Source organism: Thamnophis elegans, chromosome 4, assembly GCF_009769535.1.
Source record: "Thamnophis elegans isolate rThaEle1 chromosome 4, rThaEle1.pri, whole genome shotgun sequence".
NCBI lineage: Eukaryota > Metazoa > Chordata > Lepidosauria > Squamata > Colubridae > Thamnophis > Thamnophis elegans.
Window position 1 is genome coordinate 127,651,178 of NC_045544.1, and position 22,193 is coordinate 127,673,370.

Below are 22,193 nucleotides of genomic sequence, written 5' to 3' on the forward strand. Positions count from 1 at the left end.
GCTACTGGTTGACTGAGCTATCCCCATCTTTGCATTTAAGGCTATTATGGTCTGCGGTGGTGGACCAATCCATGCTCTCATTGGGAAAAACTCAACTGGAGATGTCCATCCTAAAGCAGGAGCAACCTCACATCAGGCTTCAAGACAATTAGCACTCCCTCGATCCATTTTAAACCCTCACACTACAATCATATAGATATCATTTACCTTTAGGATCGCTGTAGCAAAATGTGCTAAGATATTAAGCTGGGAACAACCTCCAAAACTCTGTTTGGAAATCTTGGTATAAGACAGATTAGAATAAGATCAATGGAGACTGTATATTGAATATGAAGCTATACATTGGATCAAGGCGCCCAATAACTTTTTACAGCATTGTTGGAAAACAGGATAGGAAGACTCTGCATTGGCTTCTGTGACATGCCCAGCATAACTTCGTTTTCCTTACATAAAAGCGTTGATGGGAAAGCAGGAAGTGGATGAGTGGAATGCACTGGTTTGAAAACACAAAACGCTGGACCAGTCTTATGCCTCGTAGATGAAGAACAAAAACTTCTCTGAACCAGCTTCATTCATATCCGTGTCTCCAGACATGGATTTTTCACTGGTTCCTTCAGCACTTGAATCAAAAAAAAACAAACCCTGAAGTCAGATGAAATTGTAGAGATCGTGGTCTCAAACTTGCTTGTGGTGATGTGGACATTCCATTTCCTGGAAGGTGGGACACTTAAAAACAGATGCATGAAAGTGTCCTGGCCAGTAGGCGATGCTACCACGCAACCAGTTTCTGAGACTTGATCGATGCATCCTTGTTTTCATCTACTGCTACCACATCAAAAATATAATTCAGGGCTTATGGTTTTCTTTTCTTTTTTTATTGCATTAGGAAACAAAACAAAAAAAAACCCATTAAAGCATTAAGACAGCCCTTTGATGTCCCTGCCAAGAGGATATGGTTGATTTACAGATATGCTGCCGGATACAGTTTTCCTGCCGAACCGCTCCTCTTAACCTTCGCTCTTGTTCACATGTGTTCTCTCTCTCTCTCTCTTTCATTCTCTCTCTCTCTCTCTCTCTCTCTTTTTTCCTCTCTCTCTCTCTCCTTTGCCCGTTGATTTGAAAGTTGATCAGGGAGATTAGTTCACCGGGCAGCATGCGCATGCGTGGATCATTGGTTTCACAGTGTTATGGCTACTCCATGCCACTTCGGAGGATTTGATTGGCTGCGATCAACATGACGCTGATAATAAAGGCCATAGCAAAAGCGCATATTAAACTCTTCCGTACGCAGGTCTGTCGGTTTTGTTTCTGGGAATGCACTAAAAAGAAATAAAAAAGGAGGGGGAAAGAGGTAAAAAGTTAAAAATCAATTAGCAGTAGCAATAGCAATAGCAGTTAGACTTATATACCGCTTCATAGGGCTTTCAGCCCTCTCTAAGCGGTTTACAGAGTCAGCATATCGCCCCCACAGTCTGGGTCCACATTTCACCCACCTCGGAAGGATGGAAGGCTGAGTCAACCTTGAGCCGGTGAGATTAGAACCGCTGAACTGCAGATAGCAGTCAACTGAAGTGGCCTGCAGTACTGCACCCTAACCACTGCGCCACCTCGGCTCTTAATTCTTCTCAATTCTTTCTGCTAGAACAACAGATGCTTTATTTTTGAGCAGTTTTTAATCTGACGTATAAAAGGGGAACCAAATAGCTGTTCTGAACCCAGCTCTCCAAACACAACAAACCCTTAGAAGTGAAGTCAAAAGATTCCTTTATTAGGAGCGCCAGCAGCCCCGGCAAAAAGTTTCTCTCTCACTGTGGGACTAACAAGTCTGGCTGGCTGGAAGATGAATAGTTGTCTGCCACATCTATTTATCTCCGCCCCCTGCCTTTTATCACCAGAGTTGGGATGGGGCTTCGCTAGAAGCGGTGGCTCTTCCATCCCAAGGATCGGCCCATAGATTTCCACTGCTCTCCTCTCCTTTGCCTTCTGTGCATCTGCACATCAGTCACTGGACCCAACTGTTCCTCCTCTTCTTCATCAGCCACCTCCAGACCTGGGGACTGTTGACTCTCCATCTGAGGGCTGACAGACGGCCCAGGCTCTGCCTCTTTCTCTTTCTCTGCCAGCTCCATTCCCTCTTCCCCCTTGGAGTCTCAGGTTGCCTTGATGCTGATCCTGATTCCCATGCCGCCTCCTCCTCCTCCTCCTCCTCCTCCTCCTCCTCCTCCTCCTCCTCCTCCTCCTCCTCCTCTGATTTGGCTGCTAGAGGGCCTGGCAGCTGACAAGCCTCAACAATAACAATTGTAGCAGCACATACTTATATATCACTTCACAGTGCTTTACATCCGTCTTTAAGTGGTTTATAGAGTCAGAATATTGCCCCCAACAATCTGGGTCCTCATTTTATCAACCTTGGAAGAATGAGTTAACCTTGAGCTGGTCAGGATTGAACCTCTGGCAGTGGGCAGAGTCAGCCTGCAATACTACATTCTAACCACTAGTGGCATTAGGAATGCCACTATGCCACCAAGGCTCCAAATGCAATTTCTTCCAAGAGAAACTATGCCACTGGGGAAAATAGAGATAGCTCAGGATTGAATTATTGCCCTCTAGAAATGACTAGTATATACTAAATGTACAAAAGTAAAAAGTTGAGGCTGAAATTTTACTTTGTACTTTACTGCACTGAAAAAAGTTGGAAGTCAATGCTCCCACCCTCTCTTTTTTCCTTCATCCCACACTGGTCCCTTTCTTTTCCCTTCCCATTTCCCTACTATCTTTCTTTTCATTTCTATTTTAAAACATAACAATTATAGAATCATTGGGCTGGAAGGGACCTTGGAGGTCTTCTATTCCAACCCCCTGCTCAAACAGGCGGCCCAATGCTATGGTATATCCTGGACAGATGGCTGTCCAGTCTCTTCCTGATAACCTTTTATTATTTATTAAAATCATCCTTAAAAAAACCCTTTGAAATAATAATAAAAAAGAATTATTGGATTCTTGCTGCAATAGATCATTAGTGTGACTGATAATGTTAACTTTGCCTTATAATGGAAAGTCTACAGGGAAAAAACAACTACTTCAGAGAATATCTTAAGCAATAAAAGATCACCAGGTGATCTTTTTAAAACTCTCTCAAAAGAAAAGTCAGAAAGAAAGAAAGAAGCACTAAGCCACATGATGGCAGTAGATCCTGACAATTTCCTCAACTTCTACGTCCACATGTTGTGCAAAGCTACAATTTAAGTAACTTGTCAAATAAACCACATCTGGCTGAGTTCTGACTATCTTCTTGGCCATGGAGTGAAGTTCATCAAGCACAATAAATGGGTTTAGTCAATACACTCAGCCACAAACATCACAGCTTTGCAATCTATGACCTCGATCTATGATTTGCAACCTTGGTGCCTGAGTAACGGGTTTGATTTTTTTTTAAAAAAAGTATGATTATGAATCTTGTTTTATTCTGAAATAGGATTGCCATGTGTTTTATCTGACAGAAAAAAAATCCTCTATTGCAGAAGTGTCAAATTTGATTTCATTGAGGGCCACATCAGGGTTGTGTTTGACCTCAGGGGCCTGGGGTGGGCATGGCTGAGATAGACGTGGCCAGCTTGATGTCACTCATGTTGGGGGCACCTGTGGTGGATAAATGCTAAGGCAGGACTTCCCTCAACCCCCCCCCACTCTCATTATAATTTCCTTCTTTCCTTCCTTTTTGCCTTCCTTCCTTCCTTCCTCTTTTTCCTTCCCTCTTCCTTCTCCTTCCTTCCTTCTTTTTCCTTCCCTCTTCATTGTCCTTCCTTCCTTCCTCTTTTTCCTTCCTTCTTCATTCTCCTTCCTTCCTTCCTTCCTTCCTTCCTCTTTTTCCTTCCCTCTTCATTCTCCTTCCTTCCTTCCTTCCTCTTTTTCCTTCCCTCTTCATTCTCCTTCCTTCCTTCCTTCCTTCCTTCCTTCCTCTTTTTCCTTCCCTCTTCATTCTCCTTCCTTCCTTCCTTCCTCTTTTTCCTTCCCTCTTTATTCTCCTTCCTTCCTTCCTTCCTCTTTTTTCTTCCCTCTTCATTCTCCTTCCTTCCTTCCTTCCTTCCTTTTTCCTTCCCTCTTCATTCTCCTTCCTTCCTTCCTTCCTCTTTTTCCTTCCCTCTTCATTCTCCTTCCTTCCTTCCTTCCTTCCTTCCTTCCTATACACCAAATGTAGCCAAAAAGGCGAGGCACGGAGGAGGCGATGGTCTGTGGCAATCCCTGCACCTGGGACAGCTGATTGGGGGTATTCCGGGAGGCCGATTCACCCGCTAATCAGCTGCTCAATGCTGAATCAGGCTGCAATAATGTGGTGAAGCTGACCTGGCTATTTGCTATTTGCTGCAAGGACGTGTTGAGTTTGAAGCAGCAATCACATTCAGAAAGCACACACAAGTAACGGATACAGCAGGATTCAATAACTTATCTTTATATATAATATAACACATTAAGTAAACATACAATGCCAAAAGCAGAGTTTCCAATGTGCTAGTTCAGCAGAGAAGTTTCACTTTCAGTTTTAGTTTCAGATATCAGCACAGCAGGCAGCTTTAGTACAGAACAAGCCATGCTCAGGCTCCTTGCTGTCTCCTTCCTTATGGCTCACACGGCAAATACTGTTTGTTTCCAAACAGCCCTCAACTCTCTCACACACTGACAGGATGCTAGCCAGAGGAATATCATGGATGCTGGTAGGCAGAGGCAGATTTTTTTTCTTATTTTCCTCCCCAAAAACTAAGGTGCATCTTATACTCCGGAACATCTTATACTCCAAAAAATACGGTAACAACTGCTGCCAAAAATGGAAAATGAAGCTTGGTCATGAAATTGCCTCAAATTACAACCTTTGTAACATATGACAGAAATTCCAGGCTCCAGTATGGGAGAACATTGAAGGATTACCTGTACAAGTGAAAAATTTCACTTGTTCAATGTTTATCTATGAGGAGGAAGAAAGTCAAATCATTTTATGTGTTCTATGTGTGAAAGAAACCCACCTTCAAATTCCGTTTGACAATTACCAGAGTTCTCATTTAAACTCTCCTCTTCAGTGATGATAATATTTTCAATGTCCTTCATTGTTAAATGATCCTGGAATGCATGGTAGAGGATATGTTTAAGCTCCTCCAGTGTTATCCGTTGCATGTCAAACTGGGGAGAGAAAATGTGAGAATTTAGTCAGAGTTTGCACCAAAACACTATCAAAGGCCCTTGCACTTAGTTCAAACCTTTTCCCCAATTTCATAAGAGAGATACACTCACAAAGAAATGGCCTCTTTGTTCTCAGACCTTTTCAGAGCAAAATTTTAGCCAGTGAAATGGGATTTCCTGCCCTCCCAAATCCAATACTTTTATTATAGAATAGAGTAGAGTAGAGTAGAGTAGAGTAGAGTAGAGTAGAGTAGAGTAGAATAGAATAGAATAGAATAGAATTCTTTATTGGCCAAGTATGATTAGACCGTGGCACGACAAAACCGCGCTCGACTAAAGCGCGCCCGATTAAACCACGTCGCTGACGTCATCAACAGGGCGACAACAGCGAGCACGGAGAAAGAAGGGCGCTTTAAATAGCGCTTTGAAAGCAAGCCGATTCAAGTTAAGGTAAGGGTTAGGTTTAGGTTTAGGTTTAGGTTTAGGGTTAGGGTTAGGGTTAGGGTTAGGGTTAGGTTAAGGGTTAGGGTTAGGTTAAGGGTTAGGGTTAGGTTTAGGGTTAGGTTAAGGGTTAGGGTTAGGTTTAGGGTTAGGTTAAGGGTTAGGATTAGGTTTAGCGTTAGGTTAAGGGTTAGGTTTAGGGTTAGGTTTAGGGTTAGGTTAAGGGTTAGGTTTAGGGTTAGGTTTAGGATTAGGATTAGGTTTAGGGGGTTAGGTTTAGGTTTAGGGGTTAATTTTAGGTTTAGCGTTTACAGCGTGCTTTTTTCTCCGCGCTGTTGTCGCGCTGTGATGACGTCAGCTACGCGGTTTCGTCGAGCGCCCTTTAGTCGAACACGGTTTTGTGGTGGAACCTGATTAGACAGACAAGGAATTTGTCCTTGGTGCATCTGCTCTCAGTGAACATAAGGAGAATAAAAATACATTCATCAAGAATAAAAAGATGCATCACTTAGTGATAGTCAAGGTTACTAATAAGCTATCAAATCATACTAGGAAACAAATAAAACAATATAAATTGAAAGATACAAGCAACATGATTATAGTCATAAGTGGGGAGAGATAGATACTAGGAAGGAAGAGAAGAAGAATAGCAGTACATTCTTGGTGAATTATTGACACTGTATTGGGAATTAGTTATTAAGCAGAGTGATGACATTCGGGGAAAAAAGTGTACAATTCTTGGGATATCCCCAGGGTGTCTGTGAAATCTGCATGCACATGCACGTGTGCACGCGCGTACACACACACACAAATCAGTTGTTTGGTTTTATCCTAAGGCATCCTTCTGTAGAACTTGTAGCTTGACTATGGGAAGGCTAGCTGGATGGACCTTTGGAGGCTGATCTCCTCAGTGTGAGATGCAGCCATGTGGCTATGGAATCTATGCAGAGACATAATTTCTTTGGTTAGGTCATTAGGCATCATTTGGAAGAACCTGCCAGAGTCCTGTCTATATGGAGGTTGGCTGAATAGAAAGACAACATAGGAACAAATAATCTTCTAGTGTCTTTGGAGGCATCCAGATCATGGTTGTCCCAAAGGTACACTATATTGCCAAAAGTATTCGCTCACCTGCCTTTACTCGCATATGAACTTACTGTAAGTGACATCCCATTCCTAATCCATAGGGTTCAATATGACGTCGGTCCATCCTTTGCAGCTATAACAGCTTCAACTCTTTTGGGAAGGCTGTCCACAAGGTTCAGGAGTGGGTTTATGGGAATTTTTGACCATTCTTCCAGAAGCGCATTTGTGAGGTCACACACTGATGTTGGGTGAGTTTACGTGGCCTACCACTTCGTGGCTGGGGTGCTGTCACTCCCAAATACTTCCACGTTCTTATAATACAGCTGACAGTTGACTGTGGAATATTTAGGAGCGAGGGAATTTCACAACTGGATTTGTTGCACAGGTGGCATCCTTTCACAGTTCCACGCTGGAGTTCACTGAGCTCCTGAGAGCGACCCATTCTTTCACCAATGTTTGTAAAAACAGTCTGCATGTCTAGGTACTTGATTTTATACCCCTGTGACCATGGAAGTGATTGGAACACCTGATTCTGATTATTTGGATGGCTGAGCGAATACTTTTGGCAATATAGCATACTTTTCCGAAAGGCAACTAGACAGAACTGAAGAAGCTTTTTGGATGAGAAGCAAAATGTTTTTAAGGAAAAAAAAACCCCAAGAAAATCCAATCACTTTTTGGAAAAGTCCCTTTGGGATAGTTTTCCAATCCAACCACATCTGAACAGGGCACTGAAGACTGCACACCCAGCACAAGGAAGCAAACATTTTATCCTGAGATAGCAACAGATTGAGTCCCCTGGGTTGGATGAACCCAATAGTTATTCATGTACATATATTTTATCATTATAAATAGATGCATAAACACCCAACTTAAAAAAAACAACCACATTTCACTTCTTGTCCTTTACTTTCCTCACAGACCCATTAACTATTTCTTGTTTTATGCCATTGTGATCATTATTTAAAGAGTCTGTTATCTCCTTTTATTTAATTTATTGAGAGACCGCCTACTGCCAATTACCTCCACTAGACCGATACGATCGCATAGATTAGGCCTCCTCCGAATTCCATCATCTAGCCAGTGTAGACTGGCAACTACCCGGAGGAGAGCCTTCTCGGTGGCTGCTTCGACCCTCTGGAATGAACTCCCCGTGGAGATTCGGACCCTCACCACCCTCCAGTCCTTCCGCGCCGCCCTAAAGATCTGGCTGTCCCGGCTGGCCTGGGGTTAAGACTCTAACCCCACTCGAATTTGTGTGGCTGTTGTGTTTTTTAATATGTTGTATTGTCTGTATGTTGGAAATTGTTTGTCCTTCCGCCCCCCCCTTTTTTGAACTGTGAGTCGCCCTGAGTCCCCCCAGGGAAAAGGGCGGCATACAAATAAAGGGAAAAATGAAATGAAATGAAAAATAATCTATACCATCCCTTTTATCATTTTGCAATAAAATTTCAGTGACAACCTTTGAAGAGGTCCAGGGAAACTCATAATATCTATTGGTGAGTTCTCCACGGATTCTGTACATTTTTGTGAATTAGATATCGTAGGATGTACGTAGCTCAACAAAGAGCAAACATCTCAAAGCTCTGATTGGTAGTAGTGATGATGATATATGACAATAGCACAACTCAGGGACTGCCACAAAGAAGAGTGGGTCAAGCTATTCTGCAAAGCACCTGAGGGCAGGGCAAAAAGCAATGGATGGAAACTAATCAAGAAGAGAAGCAACTTAGAACTAAAGAGAAATTCCCTGACAGTTAAAACAATTAATCAGTGGAACAACTTGCCTCCAGAAGTTGTGAATGCCCCAACCCTGGAAGTCTTTAAGAGGAGATTGGGCATCCATGTGTCTGAAATGGTATAGAGTCTCCAGTTTGAGCAGGGGTTGGGCTAGAAGAGCCGAGGTGGCGCAGTGTTTAGGGTGCAGTACTGCAGGCCACTTCTGCTGACTATTATCTGCAGTTCAGCGATTCTAATCTCACCGGCTCAAGGTTGACTCAGCCTTCTATCCTTCTGAGGTGGGTGAAATGAGGACCCAGACTGTGGGGGCGATATGCTGACTCTGTAAACCGCTTAGAGAGGGCTGAAAGCCCTATGAAGCGGTATATAAGTCTAACTGCTATTGCTATTGCTAGAAGACATCCAAGGTCCCTTCCAACTCTGTTATTCCATTCCAACTTCAGAAACCAAGTGGCATACAGCACAACGTAGCACGAATATAACCTATGTCAAATGTCAGATCCTAAACCAGTGATGGCTAATCTTTTACGTCACTGTGTGCTGACCTGTGTGCCACAAATGGCACACAAAACTGTCCTGCCTGGACCGTGTGGCCTCACTGGCCTTCATGTGCCCAGGATACTGAAATCCGGAAGTGCATGTGCTGGCACCAGAACCTCCGGTTTCCAGCACAGGTGCCTCCCCAATTAACAGCTGGCCATCGCAAATAGATGTGACGAAAACACAGAAGCTTGGCTGCAGGAGCATGCATGCACACCAGAACGCTGCTCTTCTGCGTTTTGGTGCTCCTGCACATGCAGAGTCCAGCTGACTGGCGTGTGTGTGTGTATGCACAGGAGGCGCCAACAAGGCTACGAGTCCCGCGTGGGATGGCTCTGTGTGCCGCTTCCGGCATACGAGCCATAGGTTTACCACCACTGTCCGAAACTCTACAACTGGTTGGTGCTGGATACATATTTCTAAGCGTGAGCTTGATAGAAGAACTGCAAAGGTTATTTTGCTGTTGCCCACAAGAGGTAGCCAAACACATTTTTTTTTAAAAAAAGAAAACAGCTCCTGAAGTGTGATTGTCACAAATGACACTGGCTTTTTATAGTAACTCCAGATGCCAGAGGAAAAAAAAATGCAGAGTTTGTAAATCACCCAGCTTATGGCTTGGTAAGCAAGCCAGTCAGGTGGGCATCACTGTCAGCTGTGGATGATAAAGGAGAAAACTTTAGCAATTGATTGATGGCTATTTTTAGTAATGGCTGTGCAGGTGAACTGGTTGGGTGGGGGAGCTTTTTGGCATTATAGCAAAGGTTTCATTGAGCCACAAAAAGGAACTTAAGAAGAAAAAAAGGCCTTGCAAATATTACTTAGAACTCTGCGTTGCACAACGAGCATCTTTGGAAACAGAAATAGAACATTGGTCTTCTGGATGAAGGATGAAAACCGTCAGAAATAACTGGGGGTTGTTTTCAAATTATCTGGATGGCCAGAAGCTGTGATGATTGCTCTTACTTTGCGTCTCCTGCCACATACCTCCCTTAGACCAATAAGATCACACAGGATGGGGTTTCTCCGGGTGCCTTCAGCAGGACAATGCCGGCTGGCGGTGCCTAGGAGTAGGGCCTTCTCTGTTGCCGCTCCAGCCATATGGAATGAGCTGCCCCTAGAGATCCGGGCCATCCCCACTCTCATGGCCTTTTGCAAAGCCATTAAAACCTGGCTTTTCCGGCAGGCCTTCTGATTGGTGTTTGTTGCGTTCTTTTTTTTTAACTTTGTGTGTCCATCATCATCATCATCATCATCATCATCATCATCATCATCATCATCATCATCTTTTAATAAACCCATAATTCCCTGTAGGGTGGAATCTGGGCAACTGAATGGAGCTAGTAGAGTGTTTTAATGGCTGGATGTCCTTCCTGTTGCCAATGCGGAGTTTTGTTCAAAAGATATATTTGTTGTGGCCCGCCAGTGGCCAGTGGAGCTGGAAGCAGAGTGGGACAGTGAGGAGGTTGGGGAGGTGCATGGGCCAGTCCTGGAGGCTGGGGAAGGCTCGGACAAGGGGTCTGCATTGGAGGCAGAAGTGGGGTCGAGGCCATCAGGCAGTGATGAGATCCCTACGAAGCTAGACAGCAGTGAGGCAGAGGAACAGCTGGAGCCTGTTCCCAGTGTGTGCATGCACAGAGCTGCCAGAACAAAAGAACAACTCAGAAATCAGGATCTACTTGGGAGTAAAGCCACAGGTAGAAGGTGAATGGCCCCTCCCATAGGAAATAAAAGAGGAGCGAAAGAGGAGTGGGCTTTTGCAGGAAACAATGTAGTTTTTCAGTCATTAGATTATTTTCATGAGTGTGAATCTCAGAGACTGCGTGCCCAGTCTTTCCTTGCACAGCACCTCATTTGGAAAATATTTACATGGCAGCTTTCCAAGATAGATAAGGTCTGTGATCATAAATATACCTTTGAAAGACTGTTTGCCAGGCCTTGCTGAATGTGAATGAGAGGAATTCTCATTTGTTTAATAAATGTGGTTTTGTCAGGACCAGGACTCTGCTTCATGCTTTTTGGGGAAGCCCAGATCAGAACAATAATCTCAATCTGCCTCTATATAGGATTGAACTCACAGTCTTCTAATTGTGAGGTGAGAGTGCCACCTCTCGGATACAGCACCACTCCAACACTTTTGCTAATGATGCAGTCATAAAATAGAACATCACGTGACCATGCCTGAGTTACAACGTCAGTTAATCAGTTTTACCTGCAGTTTAGCAAACTTCCAGGGGCCGTTAAGCACAATGTCACATGACCATGACTTGTGACTTCCTGCTGGCTTCCCATTGACTTCGCTTGTCACAGTTGGAAATTGAGAGGGAAGGTTGCAAGAACACATTGAGATGTTGCAATCGCTGTAACTTGGAGAACCGCTCCTAAGTCTCCTTTTCAGTATTTTTGTATCTTTGAATAGTCACAGAACAAGTGGTTGGTGGAGGAAGATTAGAGGCAACTTTTTTTGGCTATGCTTCAGCAAGTGACAAAACATAATCGCCTTTAGTGACTCTCAGAAGCGAAGAATAATCCTGCTTATTTAAGAGGATTCCTGGACAGTTATCTATATCTGAAAGATTGCAGAAGAAGAAAATGATGTTTTCTTCTATATTGTTGTCAAGAAAACAACACAGAAGTTGGGCTTCACTCAAAGGACACATTGCTTGGTCTCAGAAATTAAGTAATATCAGTGTCAGTGTTCCAAGTAATACACCCATCAAAAACAGAACTCCGAGGCAGGTAGATTCCTCAAAGAACATGTTTATTGGATGCATTAAATCGGCACAGTCAGTGAAAACCAACTAGGAAAAGTTTTCCCCAGTAATGAAATAATTAAAATAGCATTTGATACCCTCCCCTCTTGTCACAGGTCACATTCTCCACTCAGGACATTTGGCAGGCTCCTTGGTTAAGTTTCCTCCTCCTTCAACTGCCCCCTGTGTATTTGACCTCTTGTTCCTACGAGAAAGCTTTTTGTTTTGACTACTAGCTAGGTTAACATGTCCCTCCTCCCCCTTATGGGTTTGTGGCAAATAGGAGGCAGCAGAAGATGGCTTCAGTCAGATTCGCTTCAGAATTGACAATCAGCCCCAGTGAGGATTTGGATGGGAGACCACTTAGTGTTTTTCAACTTGACAGCTTGAAGATGTATGTGCTTCATCTTCCAGAATTCCCCAGCCAGCATTCTGGCTGGGGAATTCTGGGAGTTGAAGTCTGAATATCTTCAAGATGACAAGGTTGAAAAGGACTGACCTTGATATCTCAGAGCTGCAGAGTAGTCTGGGAAGATGGAAACAGAAACTGGAAGAGACAATGGCAAGCCATTTCTGCAATACTGCCAAAAGCGTAAATGTAGTCACCAGAAATCTAGCTTAATTTAAGGGTGCCTATATGCATTTTTAATAATGTGTGTAATGACATCAACATCACTGCGGTTTCTGCCAGATGCCCATCATGGGGAGGATGAAAATGGCCTCCCCCGGCCCTCCTAAAGGCTGAAAATCAGGTGGACAGAGCATACATGCGCACTGGAGCTGATGGCTCATATGCCATCCAATATGGCTCCATGTGCCACCTGTGACACATGTGCTATTAGTTCGCCATCATGGGTATATGCCCTCAATGGGTCACTGGAGAATTTTGTCGCACAACTGTAAAAGCTGTGTGTGGATTAATGACACTCCTGTGGACACTTTTATAGGATCCCAATGAACGAGAACTATATCTTTTTCCTTATCCAGGTGGTTTACAGGCTACGGGATGATATATTAATGATGAATTGTACTGATGAATTGCATTATATATGAGTTAAGGTCATAATTTCAGAAGGAAAAAAAAGAAACGATGGGAAGATTAAGCTTGTGCTATGTTTTGGAATGCTAAATTCTGAGGAACGTATGTCCCGTGCCCCTATTTCTATCAACCTGGGTAGATTAATTTACAAATTAATTATTAGAGTAATAGCTGCTATTTTGAGAGGTAAAAGTGGTAAGGGGAATTAATCGAGAAGAGCAAGAGTACACTGTCAAATGGCAATTATTATTCTCATAAATTTAATGGATACATTTATATTCCTCTTAATCTCTGCAGTTTCAGCAGAACAATATTTCTTAATTAAAAGTTCCTCAGCAACTTTTAAGAACACGTGGACTTCAACTTCCAGAATTCTGCAGCCTGTGTGTGCGGTGTGTGGTGTGGTGTGGTGTGGTGTGGTGTGGTGTGGTGTGTGTGTGTGTGTGTGTGTGTGTGTATATAGGAGAGCAACCAGGGTGATTAAGGGACTGGAGACCAAAAAATTCATTCATTCCAGAAGAATGAACCATTTTGGGAAATATTAAAAAAAGGTGGGATAGAACATTTCCTCTAAAGGAAAAAAAATCTTAATGGAGACAGAAACCAGCACCAGTCTCCCTGCCCCTGTAGGAAGTTATCACCCAGCCCGCTCCCAGAAAAATGAAATATGCTAGGAAATATTGAAAAGGCAGAATATTTCTTTGGATGTGAAAAGGAAGAAACATGTTTTAAAAGACAGAATAGCTGCCCGCAGCTTCCTGCCCATCCCCACTTTGTCAATGGGCCATTAAAGCCTGAGCTAGTCCACTTTACATAATAAAGAGTTCTCCCCTTCAGCTCCAGAGTGATGGGATTAAGGCATGATAATATTAGCCCTTTACCCAACTCACCACATGGCATCTGAGAACTCAACCAAACCTGGATTCAAAACGCAGCTTAGAGAGTTGTCCCTGCATGGGCCAATGGGAGTCTGACAACCAATCAGAATACAAGATCAAAGGCCAGAGACGGCATAAAACCAGGGACTCAGCTTCTCTTCCTTCCTTGCCTTGCCTTCTCTTCTCTTCTCCACCAACATTGAAGCATGTGATCACCTTTTCTGCTCAGGACTCAAGCCATGTGGTCCTGTCCACCATTAAAACCATCTTTCCAAGCAACCTCCATGTCTCCAGTGTCTTTTTCTCCACTTGGAGCCAAACCCAGAAGGACATTTCTTCTAACACCCACAAGCAGAAACTGAGGAGGCCAGCTTTTAGAAATGCAGATTTGGTATGCTTAGAGGCCAGATATAAGAATCCCGTGGGCCAGATCTGACCTGAAGGCCTTGAGTTTGACACCCCTCTCTTAGATAATCACTACTTAGTCTTGGATAAGTAGCAAGTACTTAGGAGCAAGACTAAGCAGATAAACATTTACGTGTGAGGAATACACAACTAAACTAATACCTCCCTCTCTACAGTGTCATCCATGTGTCCTCATGTTTTGGGGTGAACAGAATACTGATTTACTATGTCATTGATATTGGTTCTCTCATCATCTCCACTTTTAAAGGCCTTCTTAAACTAATTTTTGAACCAGAAACTAAAATCTAAAAATTAGATATTTATTGTTCAAATTACTTAAATCCCTGAAATCACAACAGCTTTTAGCACAAACTTGCCACCAAGCACATTGTTCTACATCTACAGGATTTTTTGAGTAACATGGGGATGTAACAAGAGTATATCTCCAGTCATTGGACTGACAGATTATGTTCTATCAAGTCATTTTCGACTGCTAGCAAACACGTAGAAATTTTTTCTCCGGCTCCCCAGCCAACAGATATTATATTTCCTAGTCATACACATATGTGTGGATTGGGGAAGGGGGATTGCTTGGCTAAGATCAGTTTGTTTATTTATTTATGCTGTTTCACTTTAAAAATATCCATGTTTATTAGTTTACAATATCAAAGCCAAATTATTAGTTAAAAACAAATCCTTACAAGCTACTTCTTCAGATTCTGATGAAGAAAGTCCAAAATAATCAAATATCAGCAGGTACATTGGTAAAATCTTGGGGAAGTATCTTGCAACAAACAGAAAATCTTCTTGACTCGTTGCCCCAAATTAAATAAATTACGCCACTGTTTCTCAACCTTTGAAGATGTATGGACTTCAACTCCCAGTTTTCAGAGAAGAAAACTGCCTTTTGAGAACATGACCCCCCCAAAACACCTTTGAGATAATCATGACCTGGAGTGTCAATCATCCATAGACATTCAGCACTACATTTTCACATGTCTCTCAGGGTAGGAGACAGGGCTGAGGAAACAAACAGACTTTAGACAGATGTCAGGAAGATGCACAGGTACAGTATATGTGGTACCTTGCTCAATAGTAGTAGTAACTGTGAGAGGGATCTTGGAGTCCTAGTGGACAACTATTTAAATATGAGCCAGCCATCTGCAGCAGCTGCCAAAAAAGCCAACACAGTTCTAGGCTGCATAAACAGAGGGATAGAATCAAGATCACGTGAAGTGTTAACACCACTCTATAATGCCTTGGTAAGGCCACATTTGGAATACTGCATTCAGTTTTGGTCACCACGATGTAGAAAAGATGTGGAGACTCTAGAAAGAGTGCAGAGAAGAGCAACAAAGATGATTAGGGGACTGGAGACTAAAACATATGAAGAACGGTTGCAGGAACTGGATATGTCTAGTTTAATGAAAAGAAGGACTAGGGGAGACATGACAGCAATGTTCCAATATCTCAGGGAATATCTCAAAGAAGAGGGAGTCAAACTATTCTCCAAGGCACCTGAGGGCAAGACAAGAAGCAATGGGTGAAAACTAACAAAGGAGAGAACCAACCTAAAACTAAGGAGAAATTTCCTGACAGTTAGGACAATTAATCAGTGGAACAACTTGCCTCCAGAAGTTGTGAATGCTCCAACACTGGACATTTTAAAGAAGATGTTGGATATACATTTGTCTGAAGCGGTGTAGGGTTTCCTGCCTAAGCAGGAATTCTATTCTATTCCAAAGATGGATCAAAATGGTGGATGACTCTCATCCCTGAATTTGCAATACCTCATGGGCCTTCCTTGAATAGACCACATTTCTATAAGATTCCCATAACCTGGGCTGCAATAATCTGGGTGGTGACCAGATGGCAGCAAACAGCAATGGGGAAACAGAACTCTGCTCTGCCATCTAGTGGTCAACTAGATTTTTTTCCGCCGTGATGTAGTAGACATGAGATAATATCATTTGTCTGCAACAAAATACAGAAGGCTCACCATGCTTACAAATAGAGTTCTTAGTATCCAAGTATTAGCTATGGAATTGAGTGTGGTTCTAATCCTTGGTAGTTGACTTACAGAAATCACTGCTCATATATGAGCCATCTGCCAATCGGGCTTAAAAGAGATCCCCACCCCCTCTTAGGAATGACAGATGACATTAAAAAATAATAACTGTCAGCTGCTTTTTCTTTTACAGTGGGATGATACATCTATGAGTCATCATACCAATTGCTTTGGTGTACTCAGACCTACATTAAATAAATAAGCAACCCAGGTTATTTAGACTAGTTTTAAAAAAATAGTTGAAGTGGGAACTAAGCATCTCAAGATACCCCTTTGGGATGGATTTATTTATTTACTAGCTGGATACACGTGCTTCATGATGAAACTATGTGATTGGGCAATGCAGGAGAAATCCGGTTCACTCCAGTTCAATCTGTTGGCTCAGTGGTGGTTGGTGATTGAAACACATAAGGGGATATTGCTCTTGGCGTCTTGAGTCCGGAAGCAGTTACATAGGTGGAAGGCATAGACATTTTGGTGAGGTACTGATGTTTAGTATTGTAAGGAGCCCCAGACCTCTCCTGAGTGAAGGAGTGGAATGTCCGCCAGTTTGAACTGAGGTAACGGAATGTGAGGCAACTGGAAGTTGAAACAGAATTCTTTTCAGGTGGGGAGGGGGAGTAGAATCCCTTAGCATCAGAGCGTGATAATTACTGTATAAGAAATATTAATTATCTGATGGTCAATTTGAAAAATCCTTTCTTAGCGAGCACCTAGAAGCCAAGAGGAACATACATGCGAAATTTCAAGTTTGTAGGCTTTACGTTTCTGGAAATTTCGTGATGAGTGAGTGGTATTTGGCATAGATAGATAGATAGATAGACAGATAGATAGATAGATAGATAGATAGATAGATAGATAGATAGATAGATAGATAGATAGATAGATAGATTTAGCACATGGCACCATGGGATGGAATACAACTGTGATTGTACAAAGTGCAAATAGCAGTAACCAAAACCAAACCAGAACTAGATCAAACTGTAATCATTCTTCCTGTCAATTAGGGAAGGTAAAGGCAACTGAATCTTTCAATAATAGAATCATTAGGTAACTAGGATAAATGAAGGTCTGCAGGATTCAATCTGGGTTGGTCACTGAGACCAGAAGTTTAGTTTTCTGAGCTCTTGGACTGCAAGTAGAAGAGGGCACTTCTCTCTCCCGGAATGTGTGCTTTGGGTTATTCCATACTTAGTATTTATGAGCCATGGTGGCGTAGTGGTTAGAATGCAGTACTGCAGGCTACTTCTGCTGCCTGCCAGCTGTCTGAAATTTGGCAGTTCAAATCTCACCAGGCTCAAAGTTGACTCAGCCTTCCATCCTTCCAGAGTGGGTAAAATGAGGAACCAAATTGTTGGGGGCAATAGGCTGACTCTGTAAACCGCTTAGAGAGGGCTGTAAAAGCACTATGAAGCGGTATATAGGTCTAAGTGCTATTGCTATTGCTATGTGGTGCCTGGTTCTGTGTGGCCCCTAGCTGTTGATTGAGATATTGAGCAGTAGTGAGATTCGAAAATTTTTACTACCGGTTCTGTGGGCATGGTGTGGTCTTGTGGGCATGGCTTGGTGGGCATGTCAGGGGAAGAATACTGCAAAATCCCCATTCCCTCCCCACCCCACCCTGTTAACCTGCTTTCCAGCTCCATTCTCCTGTTCAAGGCAACAAAAGAAGATCAGCTGGGAGGCAACAGGGGCATGGTCAGCCTATTTGCTGGTTCTCCAAACTACTCAAAATTTCCGCTACCTGGCTGAATATCACCTCTGGTATTGATCACGGCCATTAAGTCCTTGGATGTTGTGCTGCCGTCCTCAGCTCCTAAGTACCTGATAAGCTGGTGGTAAATTGGCACTCCTGTTGACTGAAGACTTGGCAGCACAAGGAAACAACAGCCAATGACTTAATAACTGGCCACCAACACCCCAATCAACAACTAAAAAGTCACAAACAACCAGGCACTACATAAATACTCCATGTAGTCGAAAGCACACATTCTGCTAGAGATAAGTTCCCTGAGGATGGGCTCCAGCACTAGTCTGAAAGCTCAGAAGACTAAACCTCTGGTCCTGTGACTGACCCAGATTGAATCCTGCAACACATATATTTGCCTTCATTCGTGAAATAGAGATTTCTCCTAAATCTCTCTTACTTGAAAGTCACTGAGCAGAAGTGGAAGAGATCTTTTGGGCATGTTCTAGAGCAGGGGTGTCAAACTCAAGGCCCAGGGGGCAACTCTGGCCTGAGAGGTCCGAAGATGTCTCTGTGGTCATGTGGCCGGCATGACTAAATGCCGAAGGTGCACGGAACACTGTTACCTTCCCACCAAAGGTGGTTTCCATTTTTCTACTTGCATTTTTAACATGCTTTCGAACTGCTAGGTTGGTAGAAGCTGGGACAAGTAATGGGAGCTCACTCTGTTACGCGGCGCTAGAGATTCGAACCGCTGAACTGCCGACCTTTCTGATCGACAAACTCAGCGTCTTGGCCACTGAGCCACTGCGTCTCCCTTATTTATTATTAAAAATGTTGAAATATCCAAGATTAAGGAGTGACTGAACAAAGCAAAAGAAAAGAAAGGGAGCCATGAAATGGCTTTTGCTGTCGCTCAGTTTAATTTTGAATGTGTTGCTTTAGATGGAAAAAGAAGAAGGAAATCTCGCTAAAGTCCTCATAGATGGAGAAAGAACGTTTTGCTCTTTTATTACAATTATATGCCAGGCTTTGTACAAATTGCCTCTCTTTCATGGTACCATCACCTCTCCAGCACTGCAGTCCTCCAGTTAAATCTCAAAGGGGTGCCTTTCATGGACCTTTCCCAAATCATTAAGCGTGAGAAGCTGTGTAAATTGCAAAGTGAAGGAAAGATACGTCAGGCAAACAACAGCAAGTAGCATTTTTCTACCATCTGGAACAAGGAAGTATGCTTAAAAACAAAGGAAAACCAAACTCTAAACAAACTGTATATATATTTTAAACCTCTGATAAAAAGAGCTAGGAAAACAGGTTTTCCTGCTTTATGTTCTGTGCAAAAATGCCCAGTTTGGAATGCCCAGCTTAGGATCTGACCAGCCTATTTTTTCAAAAAAGAGCTTGTCTAGTCCTTGATGGAGAACTCATGGCACCTGTGCCAGAGGGGCATGCAGAGCCCTCTCCGAGGGCACGCGTGCTGTCGCCAGCTGCTCTCCTGGATTCCGGAGTGTGCATCCGCGCCAGGCAGCTGATCTTTGTTTGAGCCAAAGCACTGGAAACCTGGAGATCAGCTGGCCAGTGTGTATGTGTGTGCTGGCCACCTGATTTTCAGGTTTAAAGCACTCCAGTGAGCACAAAGACCAGCTGGCATGGCAGAACCCGAAGACCAGGTGACCAGTGCGCACCTGCCACTTGGTCTTTGGGTTTCTGGCACCCAGGTTGGGCATTCGATGCTGAAAATGTTTGCCATCTAATGGTTTAATCTAATGAAGAGAAGGTTTGTTTGTTTGTGTGTGTGTGTGTGTGTGTGTGTGTGTGTTGATAACTTTCTTTCAGTACTTGAGGGGCTGTCACACAGAAAAGGAGATTAACCTATTCTCTAGGGCAGTGGTCTCCAACCTTGGCCACGTTAAGACCTATGGACTTCAACTCCCTGAGTTCCTCAGCTGGCTGAGGAACTCTGGGAGTTGAAGTCCACAGGTCTTAAAGTGGCCAAGGTTGGAGACCACTACTCTAGGGCACCAGAGGAGAGGACAAGAAGTAATGGGAGGAAGTTTGCTAAAGAGACATCCGTCCTAAAATAAGAAGACGTTTTCTGACAGTTGAGAACAATTAATCCAGCTGGAACAGCTTACCTCTGGAAGTTGTGGGGGGGCTCCATTGTTGGAGATTTTGAAAAATAGACTGACAGATCCTACTGAGCTTTCGGACACATGCTGGAGGAGCCCATCTGTCAGGAATTTCTCTCCAGCAAAGTGTGTGCTTTCGGCTATTCCGTATGTTGTATTTACTAGGGTGCTATTGCATGTGGCTTTTTGAGATGTTGATTGGGGTGTTGATGTCTGGCCATTAAGTTGTTGGCTGTTGTTTGCTTGTGCTGCCAAGCCCCCACTGCCCAAGTATGCAATAGGCTGGTAGTAGACAATAGTGGTGAATATCTGTAGCTTGGGTGAGGGTGAAGGTTTGTTCTCCGAGCTTGTGGGTTGATTTCTGAATGTTTCATTACCAGGCTAGGTAACATCTTTGACAGATTAACAGAGTTGGAAGGGACCTTGTAGGCCATCTCGTCCAACTCCCCACCCAAGCAGGAGACTCTACACCATTTATGACAGATGGCAGTCCAGTTTCTTCTTGAAAGCTTCCAGTGATGAAGCTCGCACATCATCCGAAGGCAACATCTGTTCCGTTGGTTGATTGTTCTCATTGTCAGAAAATTTCTCCTTATTTCCAGGTTGAATCTCTCCTTGATCAGTTTCCATCCATTATTCCGTCTGGCCTCCAGGTGCCTTGAAAAATAGCTTGACCCCATCCTCTCTGTGGCACGCCTCAAATATTGGAAGATTGCTATCATGTCTCCCCTGTCCTTCTGTTCACTAGACTAGCCATGCCCAATTCCTGTAACCATTCTTCATATGTCTCCACTCCTCTAATCATCCTGGTTGCTCTTCTCTGCACTTTTTCTAGAGTCTCAACATCTTTTTTATAGTGTGGTGGCCAAAACTGGATGCAGTATTCTAAGTGTGGTTCTTACTAAGGCTGTCAACTCATAAAGCATTGGCATGTCTGTTATAAGTTGCCATGATGAGGAAGGGGGGGCGCATTCAACACATATCTTTGCCTAGAGTCGGATCTCAGATTACTACAGCAGGCTTGTGAGGCATGCACCTCGTTGGAGAATGTGATTTATGACACAGACTGAGGGGAAGAAAGGAACAGGGGTAAACTTCAACCATAATTCAAATCAGGTTTAGATCTGACTGTCTGTCAGGTTTCCCAAAAGATGTCCTAAATTAATTCATGAGCCTTGAGCCAAGTTTCAAAAGAAAACCAGTCATTTATTAAGAACAGCATTTCAGCAATACACGATTGCAGTCAGATCTAAACTTCATTTGAATTACAGTTGAACATTACCCCTGTTCCTTTCCTCCCCTTAGTCGGTGTCATAAATCACATTCTCCAATAAGGTGCACACTTCACAAGCCTGCTGTAGTAATCTAAGATCCGACTCTAGCCAAAAGGTATGCATGGAATGCGCTCCCCCCCTTTCCTCACCATGGGAACTTATAACAGACATGCCAATGTTTTATGAGTTGACATTGGCTTTATAGTGTGGTAGTAAGTGAGGTTTAGGGGATATCAGTGTTCTTCTATTTATAAGGGCTTCAGGTGTGGGCATATCTAGTGGGAGTCTTGTAATGGATTTTGTGATAAGGAGATTACATCAGGTTAGGGCAGTGGTGGGATTCAAATAATTTACCAACCAGTTCTCTGCCCTAATAACCAGCTGGGTAGGCGGGGCTCGGTGGTCATGTGATCATGTGGGCATGGCCAAGTCAATGTCACTCAGGTTGATGGGCACTTTGCCTTAGTTGTTACAATGGTAATAAGGGTTAACTGGAGAGGCAGTTTCTGTAAGCAGGGCAATAAAGATTAGGCTAGAAACAACACCAGAATGTTTCCTTCCTTCCTGCCTTCCTTACAGGATTGGCCCTGTAAAGTGGGAAAAAAACAAAAGATTTCTTCCCAAAACCGGTTCTCCGAACTGCTTAGAAAGTTACCAACCGGTTCTCCTGAATAGGTGCGAACTGGCTGAATCCCACCACTGAGTTAGGGTCATTGGGAGGTGAACTGTTGGTGGGGTGGGTTGCGTGTGTTGGTTGAGGGTCGGTGCCATCTCCGGTTAGCTGTGTGGTTGATTTGTATTCTTGAAGGGTTCATAGGTCAATGTGTCTGTTGAATTGCTTGTGGAATGCCAGGTTTCCAAGAACCCACGAGCACGGCAGGTGTTAGCGTGCCCGATAATTTTTATGGTGCTCCAATCAAACTGCTGTTTGGTGTCAGTGTAGGTAGAGATTAAAGATTTTGGATTTGGCATTTGATTGGCAGC

The 22,193-nt window shown here is 43.4% G+C and overlaps 1 protein-coding gene across 1 annotated transcript in view; it reads right to left on the reverse strand.

Annotated features, from left to right (window-relative positions):
• Positions 1 to 1,191: 1,191 nt before the first annotated feature.
• CALN1 (calneuron 1) overlaps positions 1,192 to 22,193 on the reverse strand; it is a 296,785-nt gene continuing 275,783 nt past the window's right edge. Inside the window, 2 exon segments of the mRNA XM_032216504.1 lie at positions 1,192 to 1,319; positions 5,019 to 5,172. Coding sequence (XP_032072395.1) covers positions 1,192 to 1,319; positions 5,019 to 5,172 — 282 coding nt within the window.